This window comes from Rattus norvegicus, chromosome 3, assembly GCF_036323735.1.
Source record: "Rattus norvegicus strain BN/NHsdMcwi chromosome 3, GRCr8, whole genome shotgun sequence".
NCBI lineage: Eukaryota > Metazoa > Chordata > Mammalia > Rodentia > Muridae > Rattus > Rattus norvegicus.
The window spans coordinates 119429402-119446864 of record NC_086021.1 but is presented as its reverse complement, the minus strand read 5'-3'; the positions used below and the strand labels follow the sequence as shown (position 1 = coordinate 119446864).

General features: G+C 40.1%; 1 protein-coding gene across 1 annotated transcript; it reads right to left on the bottom strand.

Annotated features, from left to right (window-relative positions):
• Window positions 1-15793: 15793 nt before the first annotated feature.
• On the bottom strand, window positions 15794-16729 carry Or4f60 (olfactory receptor family 4 subfamily F member 60). The gene has a single exon (NM_001000600.1). The coding sequence runs from the start codon at window positions 16727-16729 to the stop codon at window positions 15794-15796; it is 936 nt and encodes a 311-aa protein (NP_001000600.1).
• Window positions 16730-17463: the final 734 nt, after the last annotated feature.

Here is a 17463-nt window from a genome sequence, read left to right as displayed (position 1 = left end):
AGCTTTGTTCTTTTTTCTCAGGATTGTTTTGTCTATCTTGGGTCTTTTGAGGCTCCGTATAAATTTTAGGATAAGATTTCTATTTTTTTTTGTGACAAATAAGATGGGGAATTTGCTCCGGATTGTGTTGAATCTTTAAATAGCTTTTGGCCATTCCTTTTTATCTACATACTGAATTCTTTGACGAGGTGTCTACACCCTGTTCTTCCTCCCTTCTCTCTCTCTTCTATAAGGATCTTGTATAACAGAGCTTAGTGTATTAGAATTGTCATTAGTGTTGGAAAACCCCAATCCTGTCACTTATTTACTACCTTACCGAATAGCCTACATATATTTAATGAGCAATATTTTGTCAATGAAACTAGCCAGACACTGGAAAGCTCCAGTTCATGAAGTAATCATGAATATTTATTTGAAGGTAGGCATGGTGTTGCATGATTTAAAACCAACACTCAGGAGACAGCAGCATCTCTTTGAGTTCAAGATGACCCTGTTCTACAAAGAGAATTCCAGGACAGCCAGGGCTGTTACACAGAGAAGCCTTGTTTCCAAAACCCGATAGATAGATAGATAGATAGATAGATCAACAGACAGACAGATAATAGGAAAATAGATACATATTTGGTAGAATGATTGTTTTTATATATTTGGTTGTGAGCCTAGCCTTTAATGGCTGAGCCATCTCTCCAGCCCATGATTGTTTTTTATACAGAAGCAAGACCCTTGATGAAAACTGTTACACAGATTAACAGGTGCATTAGAAATAGGACCAAGAGCAAATGGTTTACTTTTTGGTAGCTCTCTTTCTTGAGTTTTTGTTGTATTTGTTATTTTTGACCTACCCAGATATGTGTATCTAGAAGATAAATATTAAGTATTTAAGTGTCTTCCGTGTTTATATGGGCGTCCAGATGATTTCATTCAAAAGCAACCAGCAGCTGGGTGTGATGGTTTGTGACATCAGCACTTAAAAAGTCAAAGCAGGAAGACTACAAAATTTGATGCCAGTCTACTAAATAAAATCCTGCCTTACAAAAGCACTTATTTTAGTAACTGAAAAGTATTTTTAATGAATCTCAGGACTTTATTTTGCCATAAGTCCCTACGTAGAAAACAACACAGTACAGGTTTTGTATTCCTGAGGGATGATCACTTCCCTTCGGTGGCCTATTAACTGCTTTCTCTTATGTAGCTGTGGGAAATCAGTCTGAGAGGTTTTCTGCGTGAATTGAAGCCACATTGGCTTCTCCCTCTCTCTCCCTCTCTTTTCCTTTCTCTCTTTCATCACCATTTTTCTTTTGCTAGCATCTGTATCACTAAATATCTCTATGTTCTCTCCTTTTGTGTCACCTCAAATAGAGTCACGTTGCAGGGGTAAGTTTTCTGGATGGTGTCATTTCTGGCTTGCTAGAAAACAGGTGGGTGAGAAGACAAGCTGTATTTCCGTGACCAGGATACACGTGCACATGTGGACATCAGAGGGTGACTCTCAGAAGTGGTTTTTCTGCTTCTACCACGTGGGTCCTGGTCATCAAAGTCAAGTCATCCTGCTTGGTGGCAAGTATCCTATTTAACCTGCTCAGCCATCCTGCTGGTCCGTGGTCAACATTGTCTGATTACTAACACCACAGTTTGAAATCACTGATCAGAGAAGAAGGGTTTATTGAGGCAGTTGAGAATAGTAGTTGAAAATATTCTGTTGAGAACAAGGCTTGAATTTAAGAACCTTGCTGTGAGAGTGAGACCATGAGTCAAGAGCTCACTGGAGTATAAATAGTTCTGGGTATTTGGATTTATCTCTGGATTCAGTTTGGTTTGTCAGTAAATATCTACTAGATTTGATTTGTTCTTGCCTGTAAACAGCTTTGTAGATCAAACAAGCACAAGGACATAAATCAGGCAGTGTGCCCCAATGAAGCAGAAATTAACCCGTTATAAACAAGGAACGAGGAGCGCAAAGCTGAACTGGCTACTCATGGAAACGATTATTTTCTGCTAACTTCCTTGGTGGGACCCCCGTCTTTCTGAGATATTATAGAACTACAGTTTATAGCTTGGATGGTTTTACTTATCTGTTATTCATGCAGTGAAGACCACTTCAGCTTCTATTATGTTCTATGCTGGATGATCAACGTTCACGGTTTCTTCTCTTCTGGTCTGGGAGGTAGAAAAAGAGGGTTGCAGTGTGGGGTGCATAGAGAGAGCCAGATGGAAGGATAACTAAAGGAGGGGTTCTCTTCAGGGAAGTGGTGCATTGGAAGGGACATGGACAAAGTGGGAGTCTGAATTCCACATAGCTTCATGTAGGCCCCATCAAATTAAAGGCCAATGTGAACTGTTACGTTTAAACTGGCTTGAGTTAGTGCCAACCACTGGGCAGCACTTCCAGCACCTGCATATGAGATTATTGTGTGTGTGTTTGTGTGTGTGTCTGATATTAAGATGATCACACACTCTATTCTAAGTGAACTGTGAAACGCCTTCGATAGAACTTGTTGTTTTGTTTTGATTTGATTGTCAATTCTTTCAGTGGTTTTAAAGATCATGAAAACAGCAAGGAGCTATTAATTCAGTATTGGATAGTTATTATCACTATATGCTGTGGGTTAATTTGCACAATGTTTATTAATATGGCTTTGGGGTAAAAAATAAAATAGGTTTGCTTACTCTGCCTCTCAAGTGCTGGGAATAAGGATGAATTCCACCATGCCTGGCCTCTCCTTGTACTTTCTACAGCTTAGGATGGCCTCAACTTCCCAATTTCTGTGGTTTTATTTGTGTGCCACCATGCTTTGAGGATTCTACTTTTTAATATCATTTTCTAATTGCAAATTATGGAATTATACTGAGGACAAGTGGAAAAATGCTGAAATTGATCTTAGTAGTTTTTTAATCAAAACTAGTAGCAAAAGTTATGCATTTATGTCAGCATGGGGAAGAATAAAATAAATGTCTATCATGTATTAGTATATTTTGTGGCTCCAGAAAGATCTCAAGCAAACGCTTTTAAAATTTTCTTTTGTCATGTTAGAAATCAAACTCAGGAGCTCTACATGCTGGGAAAATGCTTGAAATATGTCCCTCATTCTAAAAAGTAAGTTATTTTATTTATAGTTTAGTTTTATAAGACATTTTTATTTATTATTATGTAGTATTTAAGTATGAAGCTCTCGTCATGATTAACCTATAGAAGAACTAAGAGTTAATTAACCAAGGTGTGAATTAAAATAAATATACACGTACTTCATAACAATGTATTTAGCACGTTCAGCTTTCCCATTTGGTCCCAGAAATAGCCTTGACTGTACACCAGTGCTTCCCTGTTGGCAGCGACTGCCCCCTAGTGGACATTTGGTATGATTACATGTAACTTTGGTAGTCATAGTAGGTCTGAGAAATGGCATTAAGTGCACAGTGCAGAGATGAGTGCTCTGAGCACTCATCAGTGCACAGAGGAGCCCTCACTAATGAAGACTCCTCCAGGTCAGGGATGAATGTGTTAAGGGATTTATTAACACTTGGAAAATAGAAGCCAACTCCCATTTTATGAGTAGCTTCTTTTAAAATTCTGAAAACAGATTTTTGCCAAACAGCAAATAATGATTTTAAAAAGTCACAAACGTAACAGTTAAGTGTAACCATGGTCATCTCAGATACCGTCAGGCTACCCTTTGAAGTGAACCTGTGACTTATGATTAATTCCTTCTGTATTAAACTCTTCTAATAGGTTCTGTAATTCAGTTTTATATACCTCATTGCTCAACCTACACCAGTGGAATCGTTTTTCTTCAAGCACACCTGAGATCTTAATGCATGACTAGAACACAATGTGGTAAAACATATACTTTTCAGCTTCTGATCTTCCTTGTGTCAGGAGCTCCCTTTCAATATCAATTAAGAAGATGTTAAAAGCTCAAAACGATGTCTCCTTCTTGATATTTTTCTTTCAGGTGACATTTCTTCCTGGTGTCAGCTGCAAATTATTGTATTTAGTCAGAGAGAACATGTGCTCTTCCTAGAAGTTGAACTTGTTCATCGTAATGTATGGTATTGCGGGCCATGGCAGTGCACACGTGTAAACCCAGTAACTGGGAGGATAAGGCAGGAGGACCATTCTCTACTACTCAGTGAGCTCAAGGCTACATGAGATTCTGTCTCACAAAATAAGGGTTAATATCTGTAGCAAACGTAGTTAGAAAGTGTATGATTTGCCCTAGAATATCAGTCTCCTCTCCCATGCCATATCTTGTAGTCCGTGTAGTACTTTCAGGTCAACAGTACACTGTTTTTACTTTTCATATATGGCAAATGTGGAACCTGTCTTTCTTGTGTTAGCTTATTTATGTTAAATGTCCTGAAGCTCCATCCAGTTTGCTATAAAGGATAGAATGAGGTTTTTAATGGCTGAATAATACATTGCTAATATATATTAGTATATATAATAATAAATTATATATAAATATACATAACATTTTCATTATTAATTCACCTGTTGTTGGGCAACTAGATTGTCCTCATAGTTTAGTTATTGTGAATAGTGCCACAAAATCATGGATATGCAAATATCTTTGTTGAGGGCTGACTAAAGTTCTTTTAGGAATATAACCAGGAATGTTATGATGGATGGTATGGGAGTCCTGTTCTGTTTTTGTATTAAAAAATATTTATCAGTATAGTGTGGCATATGTGTGTGTGTGTGTGTGTGTGTGTGTGTGTGTGTGTGTTGTTGACCACAGCTCATTAGTCAGAGACAACTTTTGGGAGTTGGATCTCTCTTCCTCCTCCAAAGGTGTCTCGTTTCTGCATATGTCAGGCTAGCTGACCTGTAAGCTTACAGGTGATGTGCCTGTCTCTGCCTCCCACATCTCCACAGGCACAAGTGATGAGAAGTTATCAGATCATCCTTCTTCTAGAGCTTCTTCTGGTTTGTGAATTGTATCTTGGGTATACCCAGCTTTTGGGTTCATATCTACTTATCAGTGAGTGCATACCATGTGTGTTCTTTTATGATTGGGTTACCTCACTCAGCATGATATTTTCTAATTCCATCCATTTGCCTAAGAATTTCATGAAGTTGTTTTTAATAGCCGAGTTGTACTCCATTGTGTAAATGTACCACATTTTCTGTATCCATTCCCCCATTGAAGGACATCTGGGTTCTTTCCAGCTTCTGGATATAATAAATAAACCTGTTATGAACATAGTGGAGCACGTGTCTTTGTTGTATGTTGGAGCATCTTTTGGGTATATGCCCAGGAGAGGTATACCTGGGTCCTCAGGTGGTACTATGTCCAATTTTCTGAGGAACCACCAGACTTATTTCCAGAGTGGTTGCACCAGTTTGCAATTCCACCAACAGTGAAGGAATGTTCCTCTTTCTCCACATCCTCACCAGCATCTGCTGTCACCTGAATTTGATCTTAGGCAATGTAACTGGTGTGAGGTAGAATCTTAGGGTTGTTTTGATTTGCATTTCCCTGATGACTAAGGATGTTGAACATTTCTTTAGGTGCTTCCCAGTCATTCGGCATTCCTTAGTTGAGAATTCTTTGTTTAGCTCTGTACCTCATTTTTTAATAGGGTATTTGCTTCTCTGGAGTCTTTAGTTCTTTAGTAACTTCTTTAGTTCTTTTTTTTAATTAATTTTTTTATTAACTTAAGTATTTCTTATGTACATTTCGAGTGTTATTCCCTTTCCCGGTTTCTGGGCCAACATCCCCCTAACACCTCCCCCTCCCCTACTATAGGTGCTCCCCTCCCCATCCTCCCCTCATTTCCGCCCTCCCCCCAACAATCACGTTCACTGGGGGTTCAGTCTTAGCAGGACCAAGGGCTTCCCCTTCCACTGGTGCTCTTACTAGGATATTCATTGCTACCTATGAGGTCAGAGTCCAGGGTCAGTCCATGTATAGTCTTTAGGTAGTGGCTTAGTCCCTGGAAGCTCTGGTTGCTTGTCATTGTTGTTCATATGGGGTCTCAAGCCCCTTCAAGCTCTTCCAGTTCTTTCTCTGATTCCTTCAACGGGGGTCCTATTCTCAGTTCAGTGGTTTGCCTCTGTATTTGCTGTATTCTGGCCGTGTCTCTCAGGAGAGATCTACATCCGGTTCCTGTCGGCTTGCACTTCTTTGCTTCATCCATCTTACCTAGTTTGGTGGCTACATATGTATGGGCCACATGTGGGGCAGGCTCTGAATGGGTGTTCCTTCAGCTTCTGTTCTAAACTTCTAGACTATTAATTTCTAGACTATTAATTGACGCTTCCTTCATGGGGAGATGAAGTTATGATAACTTCTCATCACTTGTGCTTGTGGAGATGTGGGAGGCAGAGACAGGCACATCACCTGTCCCTGCATGCCTGGGATGGAGCCTACTTGGTCATGGTGGATGATTGTTTTGATGTGCTCTTAGAGTCAGTTTTCAGAATTTTAATGACTATTTTTGCGTCGGTATTCATAAGGGAAATTGTTCTTAAGTTCTCTTTCTTTGTTGGATCTTTGTGTGGTTTAGGTATAAGAGTAATTGTGGCTTCATAGAAGGAATTCGGTAGTGATCCATCTGTTTCAATTTTGTGGAATAGTTTGGATAATATTGGTATGAGGTCTTCTATGAAGGTCTGATAGAATTCTGCACTGAACCCATCTGGACTTGGGCTCTTTTTGGTTGGGAGACCTTTAATGACTGCTTCTATTTCCTTAGGAGTTATGGGGGTATGTAAATGGTTTATCTGTTCCTGATTTAACTTTGGTACCTGGTATCTGACTAGGAAATTGTCCATTTCCTGCAGATTTTCAAGTTTTGTTGAATATAGGCTTTTGTAGTAGGATCTGATGATTTTTGATTTTCCTCTGATTTGTAGTTATGTCTCCCTTTTCATTTCTGATTTTGTTAATTTGGACACACTCTCTGTGTCCTCTGGTTAGTCTAGCTAAGGGTTTATCTATCTTGTTGATTTTCTCAAAGAACCAACTTTTGGTTCTGTTGATTCTTTCTATGGTCCTTTTTGTTTCTACTTGGTTGATTTCAGCTCTGGGTTTGATTATTTCCTGCCTTCTACTCCTCCTTGGTGTATTTGCTTCTTTTTGTTCTAGAGCTTTTAGGTGTTCTGTCAAGCTTCTGATATATGCTCTCTCCTGTTTCTTTCCGCAGGCACTCAGACCTCTGAGTTTTCCTCTTAGCACAGCTTTCATCGTGTCCCAAAAATTTGCAATGTTGTACCTTAATTTTCATTAAATTCTAAGAAATCTTTAATTTCTTTCTTTATTTCTCCCTTGACAAGGTTATCATTGAGTAGAACATCGTTCAACTACCATGTATATGTGGGCGTTCTTCCCCTAATTTTATTGAAGACCAGCTTTAGCCTGTGGTGGTCTGATAGGACGCATGGGATTATTTCTATCTTTCTGTATCTGTTGAGGCCTGTTTTTTGACCTATTATATGGTCAATTTTTGAGAAAGTACCATTTGGTGGTGAGAAGAAGGTATATCCTTTTGTTTTAGGATAGAACGTTCTATAAATATCTGTTAAGTCCATTTTGTTCATGACTTCTCTTAGTCTGTCTATGTCTCTGTTTAATTTCTGTTTCCATGATATGTCCAATGATGACAGTGGGGTGTTGAAATCTCCTACTATTATTGTGTGAGGTGCAATGTGTGCTTTGAGCTTTAGTAAGGTTTCTTTTGTATATGTAGGTGACCTTGTATTTGGAGCATAGATATTTAGGATTGAGAGTTCATCTTGGTGGATTTTCCTTTGATGAATATGAAGCATCCTTCCTTATCTTTTTTGATGACTTTTCGTTGAAAATCGATTTTATTTGATATTAGAATGGCTACTCCAGCTTGCTTCTTCAGACCATTTTCTTGGAAAGTTGTTTTCCAGCCTTTTACTCTGAGGTAGTGTCTGTCTTTGTCTCTGAGGTGTGTTTCCTGTAGGCAGCAGAATGCAGGGTCCTCATTGTGTATCCAGTTTGTTAATCTACGTCCTTTATTGGGGAGTTGAGACCATTGATGTTGAGAGATAGTAAGGAATAGTGATTATTGCTTCCTGTTACATTCATATTTGGATGTGAGATTATGTTTGTGTGCTTTTTGTCTCTTTGTTTTGTTGCCAAGACGATTAGTTTCTTGCTTTGTCTAATGTGTAGCTTACCTCCTGATGTTGGGCTTTACCATTTATTATCCTTTGTAACGCTGGATTTGTAGAAAGATGTTGTATAAATTTGGTTTTGTCATGGATTATCTTGGTTTCTCCATTTATGTTAATTGAGAGTTTTGCTGGATAGTGTAACCTGGGCTGGCATTTGTGTTCTCTTAGGGTCTGTATGACATCTGTCCAGGATCTTCTCGCTTTCATAGTGTCTGGTGAGAAGTCTGTTGTAATTTTGATAGGTCTGCCTTTATGTGTTACTTGACCCTTTTCCCTTACTGCTTTTAATATTCTTTCTTTGTTTTGTGCATTTGGTGTTTTGACTATTATGTGACAGGAGGATTTTCTTTTCTGGTCCAATGTATTTGGAGTTTGGTAGGCTTCTTGTATGTTTATGGGCATCTCTTTCTTTAGGTTAGGGAAGTTTTCTTCTATGATTTTGTTGAAGATATTTACTGGTCCTTTGAGCTGGGAGTCTTCACTCTCTTCTATACCTATTATCCCTAGGTTTGATCTTCTCATTGAGTCCTGGATTTCCTGTATGTTTTGGACCAGTAGCTTTTTCTGCTTTACATTATGTTTGACAGTTGAGTCAATGATTTCTATGGAATCTTCTGCTCCTGAGATTCTCTCTTCTATCTCTTGTATTCTGTTGGTGATGCTTGTATCTGTGGCTCCTTGTTTCTTCCTTTGGGTTTCTATATTTCTATGGTTGTCTCCCTTTGTGCTTTCTTTATTGTTTCTATTTCCATTTTCAATTCCTTCACCTGTTTGATTGTGTTTTCCTGGAATTCTTTCAGATATTTTTGTGATTCCTCTCTATAGGCTTCTACTTGTTTATTTATGTTTTCATGCATTTCTCTAAGGGAGTTCTTCATGTCTTTCTTTTCTTTTTGTCATAAACAAATTCATATTTTATTTTACTATGAACGTTTTTATTGTTTCCCAAGGAGATACTCTGATGTTTCAATTCTATATAAAATATCAGATGTCCCCATTCAAACATTGGCTTCTGTACTCTGCAATATCTAATGAAAGCTTTGCATTCTCTTCATGTCTTTCTTGAAGTTCTCCAGCATCATGATCAAATGTGATTTTAAATCTAGATCTTGCTTTTCTGGTGTGTTTGGATATTCAATGTTTTCTTTGGTGGGAGAATTGGACTCCGATGATGCCATGTAGTCTTGGTTTCTGTTGCTTGGGATCCAGCGCTTGCCTCTTTCCATCAGGTTGTCTCTGGTGTTACCTTAGTTTGCTATTTCTGACATTGGCTAGACCATCCTATAGGCCCATGTGTCAGGAGTGCTGTAGACCTGTTTTCCTGTTTTCTTTCAGCCAGTTGTGGGAACAGAGTGTTTTGCTTTCAGGTATGTAGTCGTTCCTGTCTACTGGTCTTCAGCTGTTTCTGTGGGACCATGTCCTGAGTCCACCAGGCAGGTCTCTTGGAGCAGAAAAGTTGGTCTTACCTCTTGTCCCGTGGTCAAGTTGCTCATGGGGGGCTGCTTTTGAGCTCTCTGTGAGGGTGTCAACCAGGAGGGCCTGTGCTGCCTTTTTCCGGAACCCCTGTGCACCGGGGTCCCAGATGGCATTAAGTGTTTTCCTCTGGAATCAGAAATGTGGGCAGAGTGAAGTCTCTTCTGGCCTCTCAGGCCTGTCTGCCCCTCTGAAGGTTTAGCTCTCCCTCCCACTGGATTTGGGTGCAGAGACCTGTTGATTGGTCCCTTCAGGTCTGGGCAGTGTCTGAACCACAGGGACTTGCTGCTCCAGTGTCTCTGTCTTTTGGTTTCCAGAGGCCCTATACAGTTTCCTATTGGGCCAGGGATATGGGCAGGGTGGGCCGTATTGGTGGTCTCTCCTGCCGTGCAGTCTCAGGAGTGCCCACCTCTCTGGGCGGTGAGCTCTCTCTCCCATGCAGTTTCAGAGCTGGAGGCTGTGGGCTGGGATCACCAAGGTTTGGGTTCCAGCTAAAAACTGGAAGTGTCCGGTCCCAGAGGAATTTTGCCTCTGTGTGTCCTGAGTCCTCCAGGCAGGTCGCTTGGAGCAGAAAAGTTGGTCTTACCTGTCGTCCCACGGCTCAAGTTGCTCCTTGGGGCCTGCTTTTGAGCTCTCCATGAAGGTGGCAACCAGGAAGGCCTACGCTGCCTTTTGCCGGAGCCCCCGTGCACCGGGGTCCCAGATGGCATTAGGTGTTTTCCTCTGGAGTCAGAAATGTGGGCAGAGTGTAGTCTCTTCTGGCTTCCTAGTTGTGTCTGCCCCTTTGAAGGTTTAGCTCTCCCTCCCATGGGATTTGGGTGCAGAGAACTGTTGATTGGTTCCTTCAGGTCTGGGCGTTGTCTCAGGTTGGGAGATTTTTAATGATTGCTTCTATTGCTTTTTTTCTTTTGTGTGTGTGTGTGTGTGTGTGTGTGTGTGTGTGTGTGTGTGTGTGTGTGTGTGTATGTGTGTATCCAAAAGAAATATATATAATTTTTTATTTACATTTCAAATGTTATTCCTTTTCCCTGTTTCCTGTCCATAAGCCCTTATCCCCTCTACCTCCCCTTCTTCTATAAGGGTGATACCTTCCACATCCACCTCCCATTCCTGCCCTCCATTCCCCTACACCAGGGGTCCAACCTTGGTTGGATCAAGAGCCTCTCCTTCTTTTGGTGCCCATCATGGCCGTTCTCTGCTACATATGCAGCTGGTGCCATCGGTCAGTTCATGTATAATCTTTGGGTAGTGGTTCAGTTCCTGTGAGCTCTGGTTGGTTGGCATTGTTGATCTTGTGGTGTTGCAAGCCCCTTCAGCTCTTTCATTTTTTTCTCTAATTCCTCCAATGGGGGTCCCATTCTCAGTTCAATGGTTTGCTGCTAGCATTCGCCTCTGTATTTGACATGCTCTGCCTTTGTCTCTCAGGAGACATCCATATCTGGTTCCTGTCAGCATGCACTTCTTGACTTCATCAATATTATTTAGTTTTGGAGGCTGTACATATATGGGCTACATGTGGGGCAGGCTCTGAATGGCCATTTCTTCAGTCTCTGCTCTAAACTTTGCTTCCATATCCTCTCCTATGAACATTTTTGTTCCACCTTTTAAGGAGTGAAGCATCTGCACTTTGGTTATCTTTTGGTCAGCTTCATGTGATCTGTGGATTGTATCTTGGGTAATTCGAGCTTTTGGTCTAATATCCACTTATCAGTGAATGCTTACCATGGGTGTTTTTTTGTGATTGGGTTACCACACTCAGGATATTTTCTAGTTCTATACATTTGCCTATGAATTTCATAAAGTCATTGTTTTGATAACTGAGTAGTATTCCATTGTGTAGATGTACCACATTTTCTGTATCCATTCCTCTGTTGAAGGGTATCTGAGTTCTTTCCAGCTTCTGGCTGTTATAAATAAGGCTGCTATGAACAGATACTCACAGCAGATACTCACAACCAACATCAGACTGAACCTGGGGACCCCAATAAAAGAGCTAGGAGAAGGACTGAAGAAGCTGAAGGAAACTGAAGAAAAATATCAACTAACTGGATCACCTACAGCTTCCAGGGACTAAAGAGTATACATGAAGGGAGCCATGACTCCAGATACATATGTAACAAAGGATGATCTTATCTGACATCAATGGAAGGGGAGGGAGGCTTGATGCCCCAGTGTAGGGGGATGCTAGAGAGGTGAAGTAAGACTGGGTGAGTGAGTGGAGGAGCACCGTCACAGAGGCAAGGGGAGGGGGAGAGGGTTTATGGGATGGAGGTTTGTGAGGGGGAAACTGGGAAGTGGGATATCATTTGAAATATAAATAAATAAAGTGATAAAAAGAAAAGAAAAGAAAGCTCTAAGAAACAAGACTCATCATGAAGCACAGAGTTAAAATACATGATAATACAAGCAAATAGGTGAAGGATATTAATAAAAATATCCAAGAACTAAAAATGAAAATAGAAGCAATAAAAGAAATACAAGTCACAGCACATGCTGGTGAGGATGTGCAGAAAGGAGAACACTCCTCCATTTCTGGTTGGGGTGCAAACTTGTACAACCAGTCTGGAAATCAATCTGGTGGCAGGAGGCTCCTAGGCATCAATGCACATGACCTTAGCCAAGATGCTTATGGAACCTGAAGAGGTCACCTCCTGTAGCCAGGCAGGACCTCCAGTATAAATGTAATAATACTAGCCCATCCACAAAAACTTCAACCCAAAATTTGCCCTGTCTACAAGAAATTCAGGACAAAGTTGGAGCAGACTGGGTGATTGGCCACCAATAACTGACCCAACTTGAAACCCAATTCATGGGCAAGCACCAACCCCTGACACTATTAATGACATTCTGTTGTGCATGTAGACAGGAGCCTAGCATAACTGTGTTCTGAGAGGCTCCACTCAGTAGCTAACCCAGATGCAGCAACCCACAGTGAAACACAAGATGGAGCTCTGGAAGTCTTATGGAAGAGGTGGGGGAAGGATTGAAGAACCCAGAGGGAATAGGAATTCCACAAGAATCCCAACAGGGTCAACTAACCTGGACCCTTGGGGGCTCCCAGAGACTGAACAATCACCCAAAGAACATACAAGGACTGGACATAGCCCCCCAACTCTGCACATATACAGCAGACAAGCAATTGGTCTTCATGTTATGTCTCCCAACAACTGGAGCAGAGCTTAACCTGACTTTGTTATCTCCTTGTGGATCCTGTTCCTTTAACTGGGCTGTCTTGGCTGGCTTCAGTGATAGATGATGTATCTATTCCTGCAGTGACTTGATATCTCAGGGTGGGTTGGTACCTAGAGGAGAAACTTTACCCTTCTCAGAAATGAAGGGGAAGGAGGGATGGGATAAGGGGCTGTGAGATGGAGGACTGGAAGGAGAGGGGGATTATGATGAGAATATAAAACGAACAAATACATTAATTAATGGGAAAAAAGAAGAGTTGTCTCAGTTCATTAGCCCATTTATTACTGACTTATACCTCCCAGAATAAAGGGCAAAGCAAATATGAGAGGAGGCAAGCGGGATGAGAGGGAAGGAATGACACCAAGAAAACAAGGCACTCTAAATCAACATGACCCAATCTCATATGAGCACACAGACTGAGGTAGCATACAGAAAGCCTGTCCTGGTCTGAGCCAGATGGGATCCTAGAGCTGAAAGGAGACGTGAACACATGACCCTGTCTGTGACCCAGAAGCTTTCTCCAATTGATAATCACTTGCAAATGAAAATTTATTTCACTCAAGGGAGTCTTAACTAGAGAAAGTTACTACTCTGAAGGATAGGTTGCATGCCCAGCACTAGATGGCCAACAGAAAATGAACTCAGTAGCATCACTGGAGGTTCCTTGTCTCATAATGTCAGGTCACGGCTTTTTTACATTGTTTTTCTCTCTTTTTATTCTACAGGTCCTTTGTGTATGTATATTATGGCTTCCATTTAGTGGTCTTATGGAAATTCTGAGTGTGCAAATGAGTAGACCTTTGTATATGTATCTGGTTCGTGTACTTTTCTTGTGTTCTTTTTCTTCTGTTTGTTTTGTTCTTTTTTTGAAGGTGGCTATTCTTTTTTCTCCATTAATTAATTTATTTTTTCACTTTATAGCCAGGCCAGTCCCCCCTCCTCCTGGTCCCCCCCTCCAGTACCCCATACTCCCTCCTATTCTCCTCTGAGAGGATGGAGACCCACACTAGGTATCCTCCTATCCTGGCATATCAAGTCTCTGCAGGGCTAGGCATATCCTCTCTCACTGAGGCATGACAAGGCAGCCTAGGTAGGGGAATGACATCCACAGACAGGAAATGGCTTTAGGGACAGCCTCTGCTCCAGTTGTTGAAAGACCCATATGAAGACCAAGAGGCATGTCTACTACATATGTGTGGGGAGGTCCTGTCCTTGTATCATCTTTGGTTGATGTCTCATGCCCTAAGAGCTTCCAAGGGTTCAGGTTAGTTGACTTTTTGTCTTCCTGTAGAGTTCATCTTCTATCTGAGACTCTCAATCCTTCCCCCAACTCTTCCATAAGAGACCTCAAGAATCTTCCAGTGTTTGAATTGGGTTTCTGCATCTGATTCAGTCAGCTGCTGGCAGAGCCTCTCAGACAGTTCTGCTAGGCTCCTGTCTGCAAGCATAACAGCATTATTAATAATGTTCATTCTTCCTGCTTATACATCAAATACATTGTCCATTAAGCCATATCATTATCTGCATTCATATTTCTTTATAAATTTTAATATTGATATATTTTATTTATATACAAAAATATAATCTGAATTTTGGTAATGCCAATGTAGGAACACAAATAGGATAAATGTCAACAGTTGCAGTTATGTGACTGACATGTGGCACTCATAATGACATCATTGTTATGGCAATGAACAGGGCTAGCACTACCCCTCTATTGCCTTAAGTAATGTGATCTCTTATCTTTCTCTATTCAGTTATTCCATAATATCTGACTGTGCTATTCAAGCTGCAAAAGATAAAAGAAATGAATAGTGCTACCCAGCTCTACAGTCTATGAACTAAAACAATGACCAACCTGCCAAGATAACCCCAATTGTGCAAGAATGGCATTTCCACCTGAAAAATAACCAATAGCTGTCTAACTGGACTCAACATGAAGAAATCCATGGCTGGTACTGTAAGCCTAGAAAAATACTCATAGCTGTACACATCATTAAACTCTAGAAGAGAACCTATTACAGCCATTCTGCTACAGACCATCAGTGGATTCTGAAAGAACATTAATCAGTTTTCACAAGGGATGACATTCTTGAGTGGTTATTCAATCCCATGTGGTTAGGCATGAACACATGTACATATTTGCAATACTAAATGGACTCAGAAATCTATCTGTATGTGTGTGTGCACACCACACAGCATTAATAATTAAAGAAGCAGTCATGAATTTGAGAGAGACTAGAGAAGGACATCAGATGAGTTACAAGGGCAAGAGGGAAATATGAAAATGATAAAATTACTATACTTATGTATGAAGTCTACAAAAATTAAATGATTATTTTAAAGAAACAGAGAAAATATATAAGAAAGGCATATGGAAAATGAATGGCTTTGAGTAGCAAACTGTTCCTTAGGTGGATAAGTCAGTACATTTTGTTGACTTCTTGTTCTTCCACACATAGTTCCCAAAACTTCTACTTGCATACTTTAGACCCCATGGGTTCTCTGAAAACTCCTACCTTCTTCCAATACCAGAAAAGTCCCCCAAATTGGAAAAGATATATGCAAATTACTTAGTTCAATGTCCCAAGGTAGATGCTCCATGGAATATAGTCAGAAATTACAAATCATGAAAGCATTTTCTATTAAAAATGAAAAACTTTCATGTTCTGAAAGTCTTAAAGAAACATTTCCATTTCTTTATATCAAAGAGTTTGTTCCAAACTAATGCTAATCAATAAGAATTAAAGCTCCCAATTAATATAGCCTTTGTACTATAAATACATGGAACTTTTGTCTTCATTTGGAAGAAATTGTGCCTTTCTTACAAGTATCATACAAAATGGTTTGTATATATGAATGATTGTGTGTGTGTGTGTGTGTGTGTGTGTGTGTTTGTGTGCAAACACAGATTTTCTTCAGAGATTGGCCAACCATTAATTTTCATGCTTAATTAATACTCTTCACAATCAATGTAGTTATTCAAGAGATTTGTCTATAGCCCATTAGATGTCGGAATACTCTCCTCATTGCCATCTTCATTTCTTTATTCCTCAATGTGTAGATCACAGGGTTCAAAAAAGGAGTAACAACTGCATCAAATAGGGCCAGAAATTTATCCAGGTGTGTAGAAGAAGGCCATATATAGAAAAATATGGCAGGACCAAAGAATAAAACCACTACGCTCACATGAGCTGAAAGTGTAGAAAGAGCTTTGTAGGCACCATTTGAAGAGTGTTTCAGAACAGTAAGTATGATGACAATATAGGAAATGCTCAGTAGGAAGAAAGAACCCAAAGACATGAATCCACTACTGATTGAGACCAGTAATTCCAGTCTATGTGTGTTCATGCAAGCAAGTTTGATAAATTGAGGAAGGTCACAGTAGAAGCTATCCAATATATTAGGACCACAGAGAGGTAAATTAACTATGAAAACCAGTTGTATTACAGAGTGCATAAGACCAACTACCCAGGCAGTAATTAAAAAGAAGATGCACATCTGGGGGCTCATCATGGTCAGATAATGAAGAGGCTTACATATGGCCACATATCTATCAAAGGCCATGGCTATGAGCAGCACCATCTCTGCACCACCAATTGCATGGATGAAGAAGATTTGAGTAATACAGCCTCTAAAGGAGATGACTTTGTGCTTTTTTAATAAGTCAGAAATCATCTTGGGGGAAGTGGCAGAAGAAACACCTAGGTCAATGAAGGAGAGGTTAGCCAGAAGAAAGTACATAGGGGAATGTAAGTGAGGGTCTGAAGCCACAGTGAAAATTATTAGACAGTTTCCCATCATGTTTGTCACATACAACATTGAGGATACCAGAAAGAGAAGCAGTTGAATATCCCAGGAGTTTGTGAGTCCCAGGAACACAAACTCTGATGTCACAGAATGATTCACTCTCTTCATTGGCTTTGTTTTCAGTAGTACCTAAAGGAGAATCAGGGGAAGCTGTAAATTATGGTAATCATATTAATGGAATCAAAGGGAAAAATCTGAGATGTATGAAATCCTATTTGTACTTTAATATCCCAACCAGCCTAAAGACCAACAGATGTCTGAACAAGTTCTGGACATGGCTAACAGAGAAGTATAAATTTCACACATGCTGAAACATCACTTCACAATTCTTGAAAGTAGTTCTGTCAGGACCTCTAAATATAACATGATTTATGACTGCTTTTCTCATTGAATAGTATGCATAGAACCTTCCAGCACCATGATTATTTTCTAAGTTGAAATAGGGCCAAACTAGTGATGACAAAAGTCACAATTTGAGGGCATAGTCTACTAGTATTACTCCAATAAATCGACACGATATTAAACAGACTCCTAAAGACTTATTGTGATATTCATAGATTAATGCATTTCAATCCTCATTAGGGAAGCTAAGTTTTACTGTAAATGACAATAAAGAAAGAGATCTAGAATTAAAAAAACTGACCCAGGTGAAGATGATAAAAGACTGGAGAATTTTCAGCCTTAAAAAAGGTATCTGCATCACACTTCTCCCCCTCAGGGCTCTAGAATTATTGTAGACTAGGAGCAGAAAGATTTTTAAATCAAGACATGGTGAATAATACGAGTAATGCTGTTTTTCTAGACACAGAATGTCAGTTGTGCAAATGCATTCACACTCACAA

Coding starts and splice junctions, on each gene's coding strand:
- Or4f60 (NM_001000600.1), bottom strand. CDS start 16,729: ATGAAGAGAGTGAATCATTCTGTGACATCAGAGTTTGTGTTCCTGGGA.